This window comes from Musa acuminata, chromosome BXJ1-6 (genome assembly GCF_036884655.1).
Source record: "Musa acuminata AAA Group cultivar baxijiao chromosome BXJ1-6, Cavendish_Baxijiao_AAA, whole genome shotgun sequence".
Lineage (NCBI taxonomy): Eukaryota > Viridiplantae > Streptophyta > Magnoliopsida > Zingiberales > Musaceae > Musa > Musa acuminata.
Window position 1 is genome coordinate 3,804,582 of NC_088332.1, and position 18,386 is coordinate 3,822,967.

General features: G+C 44.3%; 4 protein-coding genes across 5 annotated transcripts; all 4 read right to left on the reverse strand.

Moving 5' to 3' along the window:
* Window positions 1-1,153: 1,153 nt before the first annotated feature.
* Window positions 1,154-2,043, reverse strand: LOC135675693 (E3 ubiquitin-protein ligase MPSR1-like). Its single transcript, XM_065186090.1, has one exon. The coding sequence runs from the start codon at window positions 2,009-2,011 to the stop codon at window positions 1,259-1,261; it is 753 nt and encodes a 250-aa protein (XP_065042162.1). The 5' UTR covers window positions 2,012-2,043; the 3' UTR covers window positions 1,154-1,258.
* A 487-nt stretch (window positions 2,044-2,530) lies between these two features.
* On the reverse strand, window positions 2,531-5,339 carry LOC135675692 (glucomannan 4-beta-mannosyltransferase 1-like). The gene is made up of 10 exons (XM_065186089.1): window positions 5,175-5,339; window positions 4,761-5,104; window positions 4,580-4,678; window positions 4,238-4,490; window positions 4,027-4,137; window positions 3,822-3,958; window positions 3,604-3,717; window positions 3,320-3,519; window positions 3,032-3,232; window positions 2,531-2,949 (listed from the first exon to the last, which is right to left on the reverse strand). Exons 1-10 carry the CDS (start codon window positions 5,179-5,181, stop codon window positions 2,781-2,783), a joined length of 1,635 nt encoding a protein of 544 aa, XP_065042161.1. The 5' UTR covers window positions 5,182-5,339; the 3' UTR covers window positions 2,531-2,780.
* Window positions 5,340-7,244: 1,905 nt separating this feature from the next.
* LOC135585362 (GDSL esterase/lipase At1g74460-like) lies at window positions 7,245-8,817 on the reverse strand. Of its 2 annotated transcripts, none has more exons than XM_065190002.1 (5): window positions 8,504-8,817; window positions 8,287-8,417; window positions 7,956-8,195; window positions 7,630-7,874; window positions 7,245-7,556 (listed from the first exon to the last, which is right to left on the reverse strand). In XM_065190002.1, the coding sequence occupies exons 1-5, from the start codon at window positions 8,787-8,789 to the stop codon at window positions 7,442-7,444; spliced, it is 1,017 nt and encodes a 338-aa protein (XP_065046074.1). In that variant the 5' UTR covers window positions 8,790-8,817; the 3' UTR covers window positions 7,245-7,441. The 2 variants fall into 2 exon arrangements, with proteins under 2 accessions (XP_065046074.1, XP_065046073.1); XM_065190001.1 differs by having other exon boundaries at window positions 7,625-7,874.
* Window positions 8,818-9,897: 1,080 nt separating this feature from the next.
* LOC135675694 (beta-1,3-galactosyltransferase GALT1-like) lies at window positions 9,898-17,634 on the reverse strand. Its single transcript, XM_065186091.1, has 8 exons — window positions 17,254-17,634; window positions 14,946-15,852; window positions 13,438-13,673; window positions 13,049-13,330; window positions 11,493-11,621; window positions 11,218-11,397; window positions 10,528-10,635; window positions 9,898-10,292 (listed from the first exon to the last, which is right to left on the reverse strand). Exons 2-8 carry the CDS (start codon window positions 15,694-15,696, stop codon window positions 10,077-10,079), a joined length of 1,902 nt encoding a protein of 633 aa, XP_065042163.1. The 5' UTR covers window positions 15,697-15,852; window positions 17,254-17,634; the 3' UTR covers window positions 9,898-10,076.
* Window positions 17,635-18,386: the final 752 nt, after the last annotated feature.

Genomic DNA, 18,386 nt, shown 5'->3' on the forward strand with positions numbered 1-18,386 from the left:
TTATCCATCCATGCATTAGTAGCTGCTTTATAGAAACATCGAGTAGATCACATGCTTTCTTTGAGTGCAATAGCGTTGTAGTATACACACAAGTTGGACATGGCAATGGTTTTGCCCACCTGCTGCATGCTGCCTGATGATGAGCCCTCATCAGCAGCTCCATTAACAAAACCTAAGACATCCACTCTTTCTAACAGTAGGTGGCTCTCCATGTACTCACACATGTGGAGGAGAAAGGAAAGAAGCCATTATTTATGGGAGAGGAGAAGACGAGAGACCCGCTAATCTATAGGAGACAGACAATGAACCTTTATTCATCCTTCTCTGCTGCTGCTGCTGCTGCAGCTGCTGCTCTCTGTTCTTGTTGCGTTGGTTGATGGCGGCTAGTGGACGGGAGGTGATGGTGGTGGGGAGCCGAAGATTCCTCCGGCCCGGGGGTTTGTATTGGCTCCCGGCTCCGGGTAGTCCATCTCCATCTCCGTCGTCTCTCTTCCCATCCTTGAATCTTCCTGATGTGTGACCAAGAACATGAATCGATGATTACCAACCGACGACGAGATAAGGAGGAGCTGACCTTATGCGATGGCACCGGAGAGTTCCACGCTTCATAATGCTTCATGACGTGAATCCTTCTCCCATATCCTGCGCAGCCAAAACATGAAGGGAATGAAGAGCATGTGATGCAGACAAGGAAGAAGGAGAGGAGGAAGCCGAACGAGAGCAGCGAGCTCCGTCACCTTGAGGGGAAGACAGGAAGAGGAGGGCTGATACGAGCACAAGCGCCAGGAGAGGAAGCCTTGCCATGGTCGTCGTCTTCTTCATCTTCCTCCTCTCCTCCTTTTTATCGGAGGATGAACCGAGCCATCCGCCGTCTTTATCGAGCCACACGCCAACCGAGTCCCGCGGGTGCGGGGCCGATGGGCGCCTTTGAGATGCGTGCTACGATATGACTCGGTCGTACTTCTGATTTAGAAGATGATTTTGATTTGGTCAATCGTCGCAACCGGTTTGTTTGGATCCGTTCCCACGTATTGGGTCGGATTCGGCTACACACACTAAATAAGCCGTGTTGGGTTGGGTCGGATCTGACTTTGCCTAGGCCTGAAACGTGTCAGACTCTGATTGGAAGCATCTTCATTGGCCCCACCAATCATTATACAAAAATTTTTAGTCGTCTTTATTTCATCATTTTTATTTAAAAACAGACACTAATAAAAAAAAACAAAAATGAGAAATGAGAAAAAAACAGAGATCAGTTTTATTGATCCACTCGTTCGATGCCACCGTCGGTTTCGGCAGAAACAGCGGCAGCATCGCCGCCACTATATCCTCCTCCACCGTCTTCTTCTCCCGGCGATTGCGACGCTTGATCGCTTATTTCACCTCTGCCTCGTCTGTAGACGATGGTAAGCCACATCCCTCTTATCCTCCTCCTCCTCTGCTCCTCGTTTTCGGCCCCGTCCCCCTCGCCGTCGCCTTTCTTTGGATCTACGCCCTCCTCCGGCGGCATCCGGAAGCGGCACACCGGGCACGACCCGTGCATCCCCAGCCACTTCACGATGCAACCCTCGTGGAACCGATGCCCGCACGGCATCTCCCTCACCACCGCCGCCGACTCTTCCTTCCCTCCTTCCCCTAGTCCGTCCAAGCACACCGGGCATTCTTCCTGCCGCACCCCTTCCCCCTCCCCCACATCTACCGTCCTCATCGCCTCGATCGACGCCTTGGACGCCGGCGGCGGGCCCCCAGCGCCGCGACCGCCATCTCCCACGCTCCTCTCGGACAAAATCTCCGCCATCAAATCGGGGTCCCCCTGCAGCACCACCATACCCTGGGTCACGGGGTTCACCAGCACGATCCGGTCCGGCGGCGACGGTTCCTCCCCGGCCACCTCCTGCGACGGCCGCACCACGCCGAGGATGACCTGGACTAAACCCGGCGTCCTCCAATCTCTGCCGCCGCTCATGAGCTGCTCCAAGCGGCCCGACGTGTACTCTCTCCCGGCCGCCATCTCGTTCCTCTCCAGGGAGGTGGAGGAGGAGATATTTTTAGAGCAGCCGATCGGAGCGTGCGAGGACAACTTAAAACTGGGGAACTTCGAAGTCTCCCGAAGGAACAGCTGAAGCCACAGACCCCATTTCTACCCTCCCTACGGTCGAAGGGATCTGGGCCCCAATCTTCGGTTCCCCCAAGGGTACAAACGTGGTTCTCGAATCATCACGTGACCCGAAACAACGACCTATGCTGTGGGCGAGCGCGTGGGACGAAGAGATGAAACGTGGGAGCATCGCATGGTTTGAGATTCCAAAGGCGTCGGAGATCAACGGCGCAGATGTTTTCTCCGGTTCTTCCGTTTGTTTCCCCGAGCGGTTTGACGGGTGGGTGCATCGTGTCGCTGTTTCGTCGTCTTGTGGTTCGGATAAGCACGGGGGAAGAAGATATTTAGTCCTACACAAGCAGGGGCCCACACTTGTCGCCCAATCGTTTTACGGAATCACAAAAGAAGAGCTGTTAATCGGGTACCGATACGAGCACGTTAAATCTTTCCTTTTATTTGACTCGACAAAATAATACGCAGAATCACATACAAACCAATACATTTACACCATTAACATCTGCAGGTGTTGCTTCAGTTGATGCTGCCATGGCGAGAAGCTCCCGGTCTTCCATCACACCTGCAGGTACAACTCTTGAAACCTCGACCGGAAGATAGGAGCTGCGAAAATCTTACTGGTGGACCGATTCGTTGACGACCATGGGTGTTCTGCTCCCCGCCTCACCTACTTCCCACCGCCGGGGACGAAGGTTCCGGCGTAGCCGACTCCCATGAGGATGAAGGACAAGGCCAGAGGGTAAATGTACATGAAGTATCGATCGGTGTTATGTACGAAATCGTAGGTCGCACAGGCCACGAGGAAGGCCCCAATGCCAATCTCGTCAAACTGGAACCTACAACAAAGGAGTGCAGGTCTTTACCGAACGAAATGGCAGGCGTGGAGGAGCTACAGAAGAAGGAAGAGAACAAGATTACCTCTCCCAGCACTTGGTCTTGGATTTCTTGGGTGCTGCTGCAGCAGCTGCTGGTTTCGTCTTCATCGTGTCTCCTAATTTCTCGGTGACGATCCATTCGTTCACTCGGTTGGCTTCTGTGAGGCCGATGAAGACCGCTTTGCACCGGTGCCATGACATGACGTTCTCGAACAGTATCCAGAAGATGATCAAGTGAATGGAGCTGAAACGATGGCGAACAGACGTCAACAGGGTATGGAAAGCAGTGCCAAGATGGAGAAATGGGCATCGTGGCGAAGAGAGTCCGAACCTTGGAGTGGCGACTGCGCTTAGAAGAGTGATGGCTGTGGGAATGTAAATGACTCCCCATCTGGGAATTTGGATCTCGGGGAAGAAGCAGGACAGCGGAATAATCATGCAGTAGAAGAAGAAGGTGACGTTGTGAGCTATCACTCTCCGAGCAAAGAAGAAGTTGTAGAGCATGAAGAACTTCTTCACCATGGACACTTTCTGCGGCACAAAAGCGAAAAGATTTGAACTCTTTCTTTCTCCCTTTTAAACCTTCATCATTGTTGTGCAGTAAAATGAGCTGACCTTGGCAGTGATGATCTCCACGGCCATCTTCTTGAACAGATTTGCAGGTCCACAAGACCACCGGTGCTGCTGAAAACGATATGCTTTGAAGGTGCTCGGTAGCTCATTCTTGACCTGTTCAACAAGGACGCAGAAAGATATGTCATGCACATAATTCTACTCGATACAATTCCTCTGTTCCAGTCGAAGAACTTCAATGTCCGACGTGATTAGTATACCTTGACGTTGCCGACGTATAAGAACTTCCATCCTGCAAGACTTGCTCGAACTGCTAAATCCATGTCTTCCACGGTTGTTCTTTCCTTCCACCCTTCAACCTCCACCATTGCAGAGATTCGCCATACTCCGGCAGTTCCTGTGTTCGAAACAAGATCGGGTGATCCTTCTGGCACAGAGTCAGCAGTGAAGTAAGCTGGGACTCACCATTAAAACCGAAGAACTCGATTGTCGATGACCCAGCTTGTTGTTCGACCTTGAAATGATAGTTCAGTGACATCTCTTGTATCTTCGTCATCAAGCATTCATCAGCGTTCACTGCATCAGCACTTACGTTGAACTTTGTCAGTGGATTATCCCCTTTTCTCATCGCCTGCATGATTCGAAGACGACGACGACGACTTGGGAACAAGCTTACCGAACTTCCAGCGAGCTTGGACGAGAGCGATCTCAGGGTTGTGCATCAGGAAAGGGACTGTTCTCACGAGGAAGTCGGAAGCAGGCTGGAAATCGGCGTCGAAGATGGCGACATAGTCGCATTGCCGCACGTAGTCGATCTCCATCGCCTCCTTCATCGCCCCTGCTTTGTACCCGTTCCTGTTGTCTCTCGAGATGTAATGCACAGTGATCCCCTTTCTGATCCATTTCTCGCACTCACTCCGCACCATTTCCTGCACTTGGAAAGCAGATAAAGCTCGTTGATTGTGACCTTTTCATGCGGATTCATTCGTATCAGCTGGCGAAGGCAGGACAAACAAACCCGAATCGCTAGATCGGTAGAATCATCGAGCACCTGGATGATGAGACGGTCAGGTGGCCATGATAGGCTGCAGACAGCTCCCACGGATAGCTTGTAGACCTGCAGGGGGATGAAAGATTCATTCAAACCCAACATCTTGGCAGGTTGGATCGTCGGAGCATGACGATCGAACGGGAATTACCTCTCTCTCATTGAACATGGGGACTTGGACGAGCACCATGGGATGCACTGAGCTTCCCAGCTCCTCGTCGACCTGAATCGGTTCCCATTTGTAGATCTTCTCCGGCTTCCGGCGGAAGACCTTCACGTAGAGGCTCACGAGGGCCATCGACACCTTCTCGATCAGCAGAATGATCGACATGACCAAGCACAGGACTACTGCGATTCTCACCAGTGGCACCACCACACGCCCTCTCACCCACATCCACAGCAACCCGATCCGGTTCGGCAGGGCGTCCCAGGCGATGCCGAAGAGAACGGCTGAGGCTTCGTCGAACGAGACGGCGAGGTCGAAGAAAGCGTGCTCTGCATTGCAAGCTGACATGGGTTCACTGTGCTCACAACGTGGAATGACCGGAGCGGTCAAAGAGTGTACCTTCCATTGCTGAATTCTCCGCCTCTGCAACCTCTGCTGCTACTGGGAAAATGGCAGAGGACGTGGTCTGCTCACCGAACGCCTTCGAGCTTTCACATGAGCTCCATCGGCAGAGCACGCCGGTGAGCCTCTCTTATAGAACGACTTCGTCAAAGCATCGGACACCTTCCATGATAAGAATATTAGGAAGGAAATCGGACAAAAGAGAAAGAAAGATGTGACTGTGATTGCAACAAGTAGCAGCAAATGGAGACAAGGATGAAATAATTCAGTACAAACAGAGATAGACAGCCACCTTTGTTTCCACATGCAGGTCCACGATCTTCTTCTTCTTCTTTTCAAGAGCTTCTCTTTTGTAGATCTATTCCTACCTCTCTCTCTCTCTGTTCAGGTAACCATCCATGGTAGATCCATCGACACACACGTGCATCTGTGTGTAACCTCGAATCTTGAGGACGGCATTCATGGACGTCTTACTGCAGGACTTCGGATACACACCGGCCGGCATTTTGTGGTCATGCAATAGATCGATCACATGCAAGCATCGACTGCGAGAGGCGACACGTTAGCATGCGCTGGAAACCTCATGCCGTAGGTGCATGAGTTGCAGGGAAAATGAAGACGAAGCAACCAAGCTACATATTTGTCCCATTGTTTGTGGCATCCAATCCAATCATTCATACACTCTCTGTCTTAGCTTAGTGATGACTTAGCATAGTATGAACCACTGTTTCAAAAGGCTTAAATTCGAATTAATATTAGTATACTCATTCAGTCCTTTTTGCATGTCAATCAAACTCCCAATAGCTAATAACATGCATTGAGTGGAGAAATTAGTGGTTATTAAGTAACTATTTAGTTCATTACATACACTAACTTAACATCAATTTCTAGCCATTTAATATGACAAGCACAGTTCATGCATTCATGTTCATGTGCTCCTTTCTTTTATTCTTTTTTTGAGGGCATGAAGTGCATGATGATACATACAATTAAATATTAATGATGCACCTCACAATTATTTGCTTCGTGTGCTAATCTTCGGAGGCAATGATAGGAAATATTCATTATTAGAACTAAAATAAAGCACATTAAAATGATTTCCTTTCCCTCCTTATCATTGCATTATTCCTTGGACTCTCCTTGATTCGAGCCTCGATGTTAAAATTGTTTATGATCAGAAAACTTAGGAGTAATATCTTTACTTACATAAGTTGGTATGAGGGTATATATATTGGCCTCCATATATGAGAACCTTAGGTTTGCATGTATTGGTGGCCTTCTTGGTGAACATAATGAATAATGCAGCACATATTGATACTTGCTCTCTACCTTTTCTCTTTATTATTATGTGTGTGTTTTTTTTGTGATTATGATGGTCCCAAGAGTGCCCAATGTTCACAATCAATCTCCCTGATCATATAGTTTTTGTCTTCGAACTCACATGTGGATGCATGCATGACCACCATAAATGTATCAGTGAGTCAACACAGAGACAAGAAACCTGCTGATAAGTGTGCTGTATGGATCTCAGAGAGAGACGAGCACGAGAACCACAATGATATAAACAAACATGGGAAACAAGATCACGGCACTCATCGAGAGGGTGGCCATGTATATTTGTGTATCCAGCGTTCCTAGCTTTGTTGGCTTCTGGACCAGCAGGGCATGTGTTCCTCCATGGTGGGAGTTTTGGCAGGCTCTCCAGCCTCTAAATCTCTGAGTCGGATACAGAGCAGCAACTTACCACATGTTCACTTGCCACTCCCCAGTCTTCAGTGGCTTCCCTGAATTCGCAGGAAAGAGTTGGTAGGGGGAGGAAGTGATGCAAACGACACTCATGCTGTGGGAATGGCTGAGTTGGTAACAGCTCCCCCGCTGGCAGAAATAATGATCATAACATCAACAGCCTCTATTTGTTGCCTCTTTGGGTTGATAAGTTAATATATCAGTTCATTTAATTGATTAGATTTTAGTATAATGCACGCACACATCAGTAGAGAATTCGGTCGAAGAAGACATATTTTTTGGGATCAGGTGATTTTTTGTGCTGGGTGGAGGGGAAGAAGATGAGAGAAGAGACGGCTGTTCTTTGATCGTAGGGGAGCTACACGATTTCCAGTGTCGCACGTCGAGGATGCAAGCAAGAGCTTAATACAAAACACGGTAAACCCTACGGGGTGTTGGTTTCATTGATGGGCTTAAACCCCAGCTTGGTGACGATCTCGTTGGCGATCAGCTCGTTGGCTTGATCCGTCGGGTGGTACTCATCCCAGAACACGTACTGGCTCCTGTCCTCGCACAGCGTCGACAATGGCGTGCAGGTCAGCGTCGGTCGAATCCGCCCCAGCGAGCAGCAAGGCGCGCGCGAGTTGTTGAACCCTGCAACACCAAGAAGAAGATGATGAGGAGGAGGATTAGGATGGGGAAGAAGAAGAAGACTCGCTCACCATACATGTAGGGTCGATCGATCAGGTCCTGGAAAGAATCGTAGGCGTCGCCGAAGCGGAAGGTGGCATTAGGAAGGGTGTTCGACAGATTACCGAGGAGCTCGGTGGCCGCCTTGTTGAAGCCTAGCGCGAGCTTGTTGGTGGATTCCTGGCATCCCCCCGAGGACGTCAGGATTCGCTGCAAGGGGATGCATCCCATGGGTCCGAGGCCGAAGAACGTCAGCTGCCGCGCCCCCAGTGAGTGCAGAAGCTGCATGCATGCATGAGAAGGATCAGAGGTGGATGTCTCGTATTCGATCGCCTGCGATGGCCTTCTGCTCGCTTAACTCACCTTGAGCTGCCCCTCCAATGTGCTCATGAGGTAGTCGATGAAGGTCTCCCCGTTGTAGCTCCACGAATCGGAGTAGACGGGGAGGAGGTAGTTGTTGATGAAGTCGTTGCTCCCCATGGCCACCACGTAGCGAGATTGTGCGAAGAAGTCGTCGGCCGCCGCGCGCCCGATCTTCCTCCTTATCAGCTCCTGAGTCCCTTGGAACAGTTCGATCTGCTTGTAGAGGGAGAACCGCTGCACCTGCAGCAGCACCCCGAAGCTCGCGAGATCACCATCGGCATGCATGCGGCGAGCGAGGGAAGAAGTTACAGAGTCGGGGGCGGGGACTTACGAACAGCGAGGAGGTCTCGTTCAGGATTCCGCCGCCTCCGGAGGCGTAATTGACTCCGCTGTTGAGTATCGTGTCCTCGTCCAGAGACGGGTCTAAGAACGCCGGCGGCCGCGGGAGGCCCAGCTTGTCACCTGCAACCAATGAGCAGAGTCGATGACTCTACTCGACGAGAAGTCGACGGACGGAACAGATGGAGGAGGGATCCATCGAGAGATACCGACAATGTCGGCGACGGTTCGGCCATTGGTGAACCTCCCGTTGGGCAGGCCTTTTCCGAGATCGATTCCGTACCATGGCAGAGCGGCCCGAGCCAAGCTCTTGGTGAGGTAGTTGTTGTTGCCGACGTCCGACAAGGAGTCGCCGAAGATGAACTGCACGATGGCGCAGGAGCAGCGCTGGTTGGAGACACCGAAGAGAAGCAACATGATGAGGGCCACTGACAGCTTCATCTTCCTTCCCTCCATGAGCACCGACTTGAGAGCTTCGCAAAGGGCTGGTCCCATTTAAACAAGCGTGAGGGAAGCGCTTGCGGAGCTCTCAGTGCATGTGTAGTTGAGATTCTCTCAACATTCGAAGGTTGGAGAAGGAAGAAATGGGGAAGATGGATGGATGGATGCACCAACCAATAGAACTACTACAACTACCACTTCACCAACTGGAAATGTAGCCTCGGTTGGATTGCTGCTGGGGGTGTTGGCCTAACCTTTCTCCTCTCATGGACTTGCATCTGCTGCTAATGGAACAGAGGAATACAACTGGAAATATTCATCTAATTATATGCTTTGAGGAGACACCAAAACTTGGGTTTTGAGATGCTCACAATCAATTTAATTGTTCTTCAAGTATCAGATTGCTACAACATTCTTCTGGAGATATCTGATGCACCAAAACACTCATGTTGAAACAATCAATCTTGATTGCATGGATGATGCTTATTTTTGGAACAACATAAATCATATATCTAAACATGGGGAGAGATGTCTACTGGACCAAAATAACTTGGTTACAATGTATCATGGCTCAAGATCCACCATACCATCCATCAATCACTGATGAGTCTTACCAGATGAGTTCTGATCAGCAAATCACATATTTCATCTTAATTCAAGTTTTCAACTACTGAATTCTACAAGCCTATGAAATGTTGAGCACCATGAACAGAGAGAGGCAAGTCATCACATTATGAGGATCATCTGAATCCAGATGCTTGATAACACTAACAAAGAATTAAATTCCAAGATTGTCTCCTTGTGCTTTCCTCTGCCAGTAAGTGATGATTTAAAACTCCCTGCAGCTCCGAAAATGTAGAACACTCCACACAACTTTTGAGAATTCTCCTGAAAAAAGAATGGCAATTTTGCTATATGATTATGTTTTCTAAACATACAATCAACGAAGTTCTCTACTCGGTTCTCTGATACAGTAAACATCTCCCTTGAATACAAGAACAAGGGAAATTTCACAAGACTAAATAAATAAATAAATAAATATATATATATCTCTCTCTCTCTCTGTGATAACTAGAGTATGGCACCATCAAAAGCCTATGGTTAGAGGAAATTACTAATCACTAAATATTTCCAAGAACCACCAGAAGATTAAACACTGTAGTTGGTCAGCCATCAAAAGAGGACTTGTTTAGGCCATCACAATAACCTTTCCAAGACAATCATTTCAAGGATGACCAATATCTATGTAGATGTCCTCTTCCTGCAAAGTTGGTAGCATTTACTATACCACAAGGCATGAATTTGCAAACCATGAATGAACTATCAGGGCAAACACCAGAATTATTGCTTCTCTCCGCAGCATCTTGCTCTTTGCGTCTCCTGAAGTTTCTGCCACAGGCATAGCATTTCCCGTGGTTCCTGGTAATGGGCAAGAACATACCCGGTCTCGCAACCATCTGTATAAATCCTCCCCTCATTCACATATTTAATACCTGACCCGTTCTTGTTCATCTTGTCTATCCATATGCCCATTGCAACATCCTCTAGCTTGAACATCTGCATGATTAACATCCTTTCATTTAATACAATGAAATGCAAACTCAAGTAAACAGCATAAATTAGTGAAATTTATCTAATAAAACAACATTGCCAACTCTTCAAGGCATCTTGATTCTAGAATTCCTTCACATTGTATGTAACAAGCACCATGCTATGCTTTGAGGCTTGCACAAATAGTTTTCTTGTTATGTCAAATATGGGGGAATCACATGAAGCAGGTGAGATTCAGTACCTTTAAATGACCATCGTTGTGCTGCTTGTACACTGCCTCTGCAATGTCATGTGACACCACATATCCTGGACCATGAGCCCAAGGGGGGTATTTCTCGCCAGGCCATTCCTTCATGAAAGTTAATAGTGGATGAGCAAAGAAGAATACACAAAGCAGAATAACAAATAATTTCTGGAAGACTCCAAAAAATATTCTGGAAGGCACTTTAGTTATTTGGGACAATTTTGGACTTCAATCCAAAAACAACTAGTGATGGTTCAATCCATATATCTATAGTGCATTATAGCAAAGAATATTTGAAGAAAATATTTCAAAAGGGTTAATGACATATATGAAAAGTTCATCTCACTTATGTCAAGATGAGAATTCAGTTCAGAAAATACTTACTGCTACCTTTACATGAAACAAAAGAGAGTAGAATTGTGTGTTTCATGATTAGTTTTTATATTGTCGACTGCCCTTTCGTCTTAAAGCTCAGTTTGAAAATAAGTGGGTGCTTCTATATAATTTGGAAATCAGAAAAATAACTTCATAAGTAGACACAAGAAAAACAATTTAAAAGAAGAATAACTTGATATATCGTCGATTGCCCTTGTGTCTCAGAACTCATTTTGAAAATAAGTGGATGGTTCTATAATTTTGAAAATAGAAGAATAACTTGATAAATAGACACAAGAAAAACAATTTTACCTCAGGTGATATGTACCATTTGCTCTCCACATTTCGGTGTGGTTGGGAATCAGAGTTGATCCTACCAAATAACAGCCCGCTTGTGATATTAGTTGTCATTAATGCAGAAAGCACCTCATCAACACGAACAAAAGCATCATCATCTGTTTTCATGATGTACTTGGCCGATACAACATTTGTCTATCAGAACAGGCAAAATAGAACTTTTAGAGAAGGAAAACTAACAAATATACTAGGTAGAAGATAGGTCTTCATGAATTAGTGTACAAACTTACCCCATAAATACATATGGCTATGGTTTTCCAGGTAATCAAACTGTAATAGTCAACAAATGGCATCAGTTGGATATCTCCATATGTGGAAGCCTCATTCCAAAGCTCCTCATTTACCACTTGATTTTTATGCTGTTCGAAAAACCAGAGAACATTTTTAGGTATGCCAACTTGTACAAGCTACCAAGAATGGCTTAAGATCACGAAAGATAGAAGAACACAACATGAGTAACTTCAATCAAACTCTCAGAAGTAAAATAAAACTTCCTAGAAGGTACTTTGTGATTGGATAACAGAAAAAACACAGGCAATATAGTCCCAATCACAAAAACTTAAAAAATATAGAAATGCAAAATAAATTTTTTTTTTAATAATGCAACTATCAGTTAAGAACAACTGACACGATTGGCAAGACAACACAGAACAAGTGACATGATGAACAAGACAAATTTCCTAGTTAGAATAGGAGCGGTCCGTGCTCTAGTAATTATCATTTAAAATTTTGCAAATATATTTTTTATCTTCATCATTATAACTGGAGTCTTATTTTGAGCCTTGGTGATGCTGAAATGGCCTATTATGTATATAGATAAGGTTGGGAAAGTCCTTATTACCCTCAGGATGTGTGTTCCTAAAGTTCTAGAAGTGTGTTTAGATAAAATTTTGCAGAATGACGGGATTTACGAAATGTTCTTTTTTTCTCCATTAGACCTCTTAGATATACATGTGTATATATATGACATTGTAGTCCTAGACTCCTAGTTTCTTTTATGACTAATAATAGCGTTAAATAGATTACTAAATATTCTTCGCTCCTCTTCTCTTTAAGCAGGCCATTTCTTTTCCTAAATTAGATAAAAACAAATAGAAAATGTCAAAAGATACCACTATAGTTCAGTGGAAAGATCTAATGAAGTTAGATGTTTTTCACAGTATGGCAACATAAATTTCTCACTGTAATATTGCATAGAGTACAACCTCGAGGAGGCGGGTGAAGTCAAGTAACCTTTGCCTTCTCAACTCTTAAGAGAATGGGTGAAACCGAGTACCCCAATTCTCTTATCTATCCAGCAGAGGAGCTCTGCACAAGTTCAAAGACCCTTCGAAGATAATGGAAGATAATAGTTGTCAAATCCTCACCAACGGTGATCAGTGCTATTGAGAGTAGATTGTTCGCTTCATTTCCCAACAAAATGCCAATCGAAAGTGAAAGTGATGCGAACCTACTTAGATGTGACAACTAAGTGAAAGAAGAGTCAATGAGCAAATTTTGTAGAGGAAGGACCCAAAACTTCAGAAGTTTGCGAGACGATGCTCATTAAAGCTCCAACAAACATCCACCCAGTTCAAGCAGTCAATCTCTAAAGTGACACTACTGTACAAGAAATGGAAAAAAATGCATATACTTCAATCTTGCATTGAAGTTAACTAGCAGTTCATAATTTACAAAGGAATGACCATATTTCACAATAAGCCAGCAAAAAAAAGAGAAAAAGATAGATGCTCAATGTGTCCAAGTAATGCCAACTGAATTTTAAGACATTGATGCACCTGCTTACCAGGCCTACAAAAAAGCGCACTACAACTGCTCCCGTACGTACAAGATTGTATTGCATCCATGTTCTTCGGACTGCCATTCTATGTTTGAAGTTGTTTGCTGTTGAAATGATGCCAATAAAAAATTTGACAGCTTGGTGTATGGGCAAAGGATTTGACTTTAACAACTCTAAATCGATAACATGCTCTAAGTCCTCTGATGTAGGTAAGCCACTGGCAAGGACTGATATCAACTTCATGTCCCCTGAAATCCTTACTTCATTGACAAGCCATGGCTCCAAGCTCTGACCAACCAAAAAGTTATTTGAACACAAAATGTCAGTCAATCATTAAAGTTATAGAAACGACTGAAAAGAAAAAAGAAATGATGGGTTTGTTGCAGTAACAGTACTTCTCGCAAAGCAAATGAACTTATATGTCTTCCATCTACAGTCACTTGGATTCCCTCGATGCCTACCCTAATGGTAGTAATGGAAAGATATCCTTGCTTAAAAGGGAAATATCTTCTCGGCTTATTGCCCCCTTTTTTGAGTGGAACTGATCTAGAAACATTACGATGCTTATCAGATGCAATGATCCCTTTCTCATCATTACCAACTATTGCACTACATTGCTCCAAATCATCCACTGCAACAAAAGATCAAAGGAACAATTATAGGAAACACAGAATACAAACGAGACTACCAAACATAATATTGGCTAAGCACATGAGAACAAACTGAGGTAAAATTCTTAAATAAGAAATCATAGCTAGGGATCATGGAAACTAGAGAATACAAGATGACTCCCAGGTGGATATGTGGGGAAAAAAGGTACACTTTTTCAAAAACCACATAATAGCAGCTTAATCATTACAAAATTCTCATCATCAGGGGACCGCAAAAAGATTTAGATGTTTTCACAGCACAAGGAGTGTGCAACTTTAATTAGAACTAGCTGATATCTTGAATCTCCAGTTATCTTTCCAGAAACTGCCCGCAAACTGGTCAGATGCCTACTCTTAGATATCATCAGAATTGAGTGGCAATAGGCCAAGATGACTTATCAAGAATAAGAAAAAGAAGTTCCCTTCAGAAAGACCCACCTTAAGACTTGTAAAATGATAAACTGTCATGAAGTAAGTTATGTGGAGACTAGGGAAAAACTACAAATTAAATGGAAAGAATGGTAATTGTCTAAGAAGCTGCTTATGTTTCATGTCTTCTAAATTGGACTCGCAAAAGGCAACAAATAATTTATCTTCTGTTTTGTCATCTAGCTCTTGATTTATTGGCTTTTTTACTGTGAAAAGGGCTGCAATGTTATTGATCTATGGAGTCGAGAAAACCATCTTCATCTTACCCCAATGTATATGACACAACACTTGCTACTCTCCAAGCAAGGTATTAAAGAAGCATTTTTGTATAAACAGCAATAATTAAAAGACACTACAGTTTGATTACACAATCCAAGGGGCACGAGACATGTATGTGGTAGTCAAAACTAAATAATCCATCCAATCTTATGTGCTACCCTTATTCATATCTAACTTTCACTTGCAACAGATCCATGACACATTTAATCTCCACTGCAACCAGCACCACCACTGTCCTTGCTCCTCATTAGCGCTTCTTCCATCCATAACCACTTCCACACATCTGCCTTGTGATTTAAAAAAATCTGCAACTTCATTGTTATTTGAGAGGTTGGAGAATCCTTGAAAGATATTTACATTCATCGAAATCATCGAGCAAATAAAAATTATTATATGAGATACAATGAAAGTCAGGAAGTGAGCAAAATATGAATTCAGTGCAACAGATTAAAGCTACACCTCTGGATAGAGAAAAGATATCATAGCCAAGAACAAAACATGAGCTTCTAGACTGTAATGCTCGATATATTGCAAAAAGTTATTACCTTTCTTACTAGTAGGGTGAGTATCTGAAGGACAACGCTCCTCTGCACCCCAATCATTAGCTACAGACCATGTATTTTGGACAATAACTGGATCCTCTGTTAATTTGTCACCATGAAGGCGGACATTGTAATGAAAGATGATAGGAGGATCAGGTTCACCTGGAAGAGCTGTTCCTATTAAATCAATACGGAAGTTACCAAGAAGGCCACCAGGAGTACCAATCAGAGTTATCGAAGAACCCTGAACCAAACCGCAAGGAAGTTTTAACTTAAATGTATCATAGCCAAATTCTGTAGTGTTCATTTTTTTTATAGAATAAGGGCACTGTTTCTCTTTAACTTTCTGCTGTGTACTTCTGTTTGATTTTTTATCCTCGAATACAGCCATAAGGTCTTCCCATGCAGATCCAGCTTCCCTGATAGCCTCAATAGCTTGAGGTAAATGATTGGAATAATTTATTAGATGATCCAAATGATTCCATGTTTGCAATGACTGTTGCTCTACATCAGAGAGATTTCTTGGTGCAAAAAGACGGGAGACTATGGCATTAGCAGAAACTACATGCAATCCATTCCCTGGATTTTGAATTGCAGGCAATCCAGAGTCCAACCAATCAAGAGGTTCAGATGAATTGCGAGATAAAGGACTTGGCAACAATCTTTCAGCTAGGGGATTCTCCAATATCCCATACCTCAGAATCAGCAAAGTGAACAGAAATACTAATATAACAGCTCCAGACCATTTCTTCATCTTTCACGAACTGTCTATCCTATAACAATTATCTAGAGCAACTATTCCATTGAACTCAAACCTTTAGGAAGTTAGATGTATATATATCTAGAGTTGATTTTGTTTGCTGGCAAATGTTTAGCAATCAAAGTTCCTGCATTTAGTCAATAGGAATCTCTGCAACATGCCAATAGAAGGAAAAAACATAATCAAAATCATTCGTTCATACTAATTCCTCAGTGTTGACACTAATTTGTATCAAATGATAAAGCAAGAAACAGAGCTAGAGAAACTTCATACGTGGATTGTTTAAGCTCAGAAAGAAATGTCAAAATTCAAAAACTTCAGCTTATTCTCAATACTTCAACAACAAAGAAGTAACTGGATAACATTTGATGGTAAAAAATCAATTCAAGACCAAAGTAAGCAAACAAAAGGCATTTCTTTGGAGGTACAAAATGTAGAATAGATCCACAACAAATTCTGCTCTCCCATTTTCTTTTGTTTTCAAAATTATGCAACAAATTAGGTTCATAAATTATCTGGAAACAATGAAATTATGACCAGACAACAGGCATGTCTGTAACCAAACGGGACCCTCTACATACATGGTTATATTAGCAACTAAGCTATGCAGATTGCGATCAATCATGTCAAATCTACAGTTAAAAAAGTCAATTAAGGGCCAAAAAGAGAACTGTTTGCGCTCAAATGGCAGCACTAGAAGAAGTATTAAGTCATGAATACTTCTCCCCTTCAGAACACCACTGAGTGGTAAGATACTGAGACCTCCAGATGGTTAGTATCCCAATCTTCTAGCCAGGAACTTTGAGAATTTTTACAAAGGATTTTAACACGGCGTTTCATTTTACTTTCAGATTGGAAAACAATTCTTCCACACTCAAATAAAGATGCTACTCCTAGTTGAATAGCATTTTTGTCTTTTATTCCCCAAAACATACTCATTTCCGTGAAGATTCCACAGAGAGGGGACGAAACCCTATGAGAGAGACTTCGCAGCAGACAGAAACCGCCCACGATCAACTGCCTCCACCAATCCCCCCATCTTCTAATTTCTCTAAAGCAAATGTTATCCCACACCCCAAAAAATGATCCAAAATAAAGCCTTTCCTATTAATTGTTGTTCTCCTCCTCTCTTAGCTGCATCATTATGTGTAAACCAGCTGACCCCAGCGTCAACTCGAAAACAAAAAGGTAAAAACAGCAAGACTAATCTCCGACGGCAAGGAGAGACACAGACAAATCATGGGTTCCAGAAACCAACAAAGAGCTAGAAACAGAACCATGCAAGTACGCGCGAGTTCGCGAAACGAGTGCATCTCGTGGAACCAAACCCGCCGCCAAATCTCGAGGGAAGAATTCGAAAGCACATCATTACAATATTTCTTCAAGAACTAGAATAATCCAAGACGGCAAATATGAAAGGCAAAAAACCAGCAGTAAAAGAGGCAAAAAAGCACTAGTTTTTCGTCAAACAAGAAGAAGAATGAGCTTCCAGCTAACAAGAAAACAGGACCAATCACACACAGAAGAGCATTCCAGTTCGAAGAGCAGTACCCGGTTGCCTTCTTTCCAGAGACGGCGTATGATTTCGGCTGGGAACAAAGTGGGGGGAGAAAGGGAGCACAAATTCTCTCTTCGTTCGCGTCTTCCTCGCCAAAACATCCAGCGAGTGAGAGAGAGAGAGAGAGAGAGAGAGAGAGTCGAACAAGCTGGATTCGAGCGAGCGACGTCTGAGCGGTTAGAATAAGGTTCGGTTAGCAGCACCGAGTCGGAAGGCCAACTGACCGATTTGCACTGGAGGATATGAGCATTCGTGAGTGGGGTAAGTTCACCGCCCTTGCACCGCCCCCTGAAAACAAGCCACCGGAAGAGACAGAGCAGAGTCGGTAAGCCTGCCTTCGCTTCGCTTCGCTTCCTATTTCTTCTTCTTCTTCCTCTCGTCGTCGTCCTTCGCCGGTAAAGTAAAAGATATCAGAGCGGTTGTTGAATTCCCCGCCCGACTCTTCATGCTGAATTCTTTTACGCTTTCGTCTTCGCCCCAGAAGCTACCCTCCTCTTCAATGGACACAACACAGGCCCCCACTGATTCGAACACTCATCTGTCCATTGTTCTGAGTGTCGTACTCGGATCAGGTATGCAAACAAGTGTGGGTCCCTGACGAGAGGGTGCAAATGCCGGGTTTGACCAGCGGCCTCTTTTGGTTTTCGGTTTGTTTAAAAGTTAATAGTTTACCTACCCGCTTCGTAGTAACTCAAGCTCGTACCTGTCATTCGGGTGCGCCCTCGCCACTGAGTAAACCCGTCGCATGTCAGGTGGAAGAACGGGTACTTAATGAGGAAGCCAGAAAAGTGTTGCGCTGTTTCGACTCGAAGACTTTTGGGGAAGGGGGACAGTTGGCACCTTCCTCTTTACCCGGTCGCATGCGTCCCCAGTTACGGGATGGAGTTAACCATATAAAATTCCCTACTTAAAACCTTTGATCGTCCAAAGTAGAGACGGCTGCGGGGCGGCTTTTATGACCCAATCAAATTCTAAATTTGACTAACTAAACCTCAATAAATATTAGTTAAATTTTATTTAAATTATCGATAGAGACAAGTACTATGAAGAACTTTTAAATATATTATTATTATTATTTAATTATAGAATATGTAACTCAACTATTGAACCATGCTAAATGTTAAGT

What these genes read in the sequence shown, in the direction of transcription:
- LOC135675693 (XM_065186090.1), bottom strand. Translation starts at nt 2,011, where the DNA reads ATGGCGGCCGGGAGAGAGTACACGTCGGGCCGCTTGGAGCAGCTCATG.
- LOC135675692 (XM_065186089.1), bottom strand. An exon ending in CTACCGATCTAGCGATTCGG is followed by an intron (nt 4,491 to 4,579) that starts GTTTGTTTGTCC and finishes TTCCAAGTGCAG; the next exon opens with GAAATGGTGCGGAGTGAGTG. An exon ending in TATACGTCGGCAACGTCAAG is followed by an intron (nt 3,718 to 3,821) that starts GTATACTAATCA and finishes CTTGTTGAACAG; the next exon opens with GTCAAGAATGAGCTACCGAG.
- LOC135585362 (XM_065190001.1), bottom strand. Translation starts at nt 8,789, where the DNA reads ATGGGACCAGCCCTTTGCGAAGCTCTCAAGTCGGTGCTCATGGAGGGA. An exon ending in AACCGTCGCCGACATTGTCG is followed by an intron (nt 8,418 to 8,503) that starts GTATCTCTCGAT and finishes CATTGGTTGCAG; the next exon opens with GTGACAAGCTGGGCCTCCCG. An exon ending in ACGAGACCTCCTCGCTGTTC is followed by an intron (nt 8,196 to 8,286) that starts GTAAGTCCCCGC and finishes GTGCTGCTGCAG; the next exon opens with GTGCAGCGGTTCTCCCTCTA.
- LOC135675694 (XM_065186091.1), bottom strand. Translation starts at nt 15,696, where the DNA reads ATGAAGAAATGGTCTGGAGCTGTTATATTAGTATTTCTGTTCACTTTG. An exon ending in TGCGCTTTTTTGTAGGCCTG is followed by an intron (nt 11,622 to 13,048) that starts GTAAGCAGGTGC and finishes TTTTTCGAACAG; the next exon opens with CATAAAAATCAAGTGGTAAA. An exon ending in TAGCCATATGTATTTATGGG is followed by an intron (nt 11,398 to 11,492) that starts GTAAGTTTGTAC and finishes CTGTTCTGATAG; the next exon opens with ACAAATGTTGTATCGGCCAA.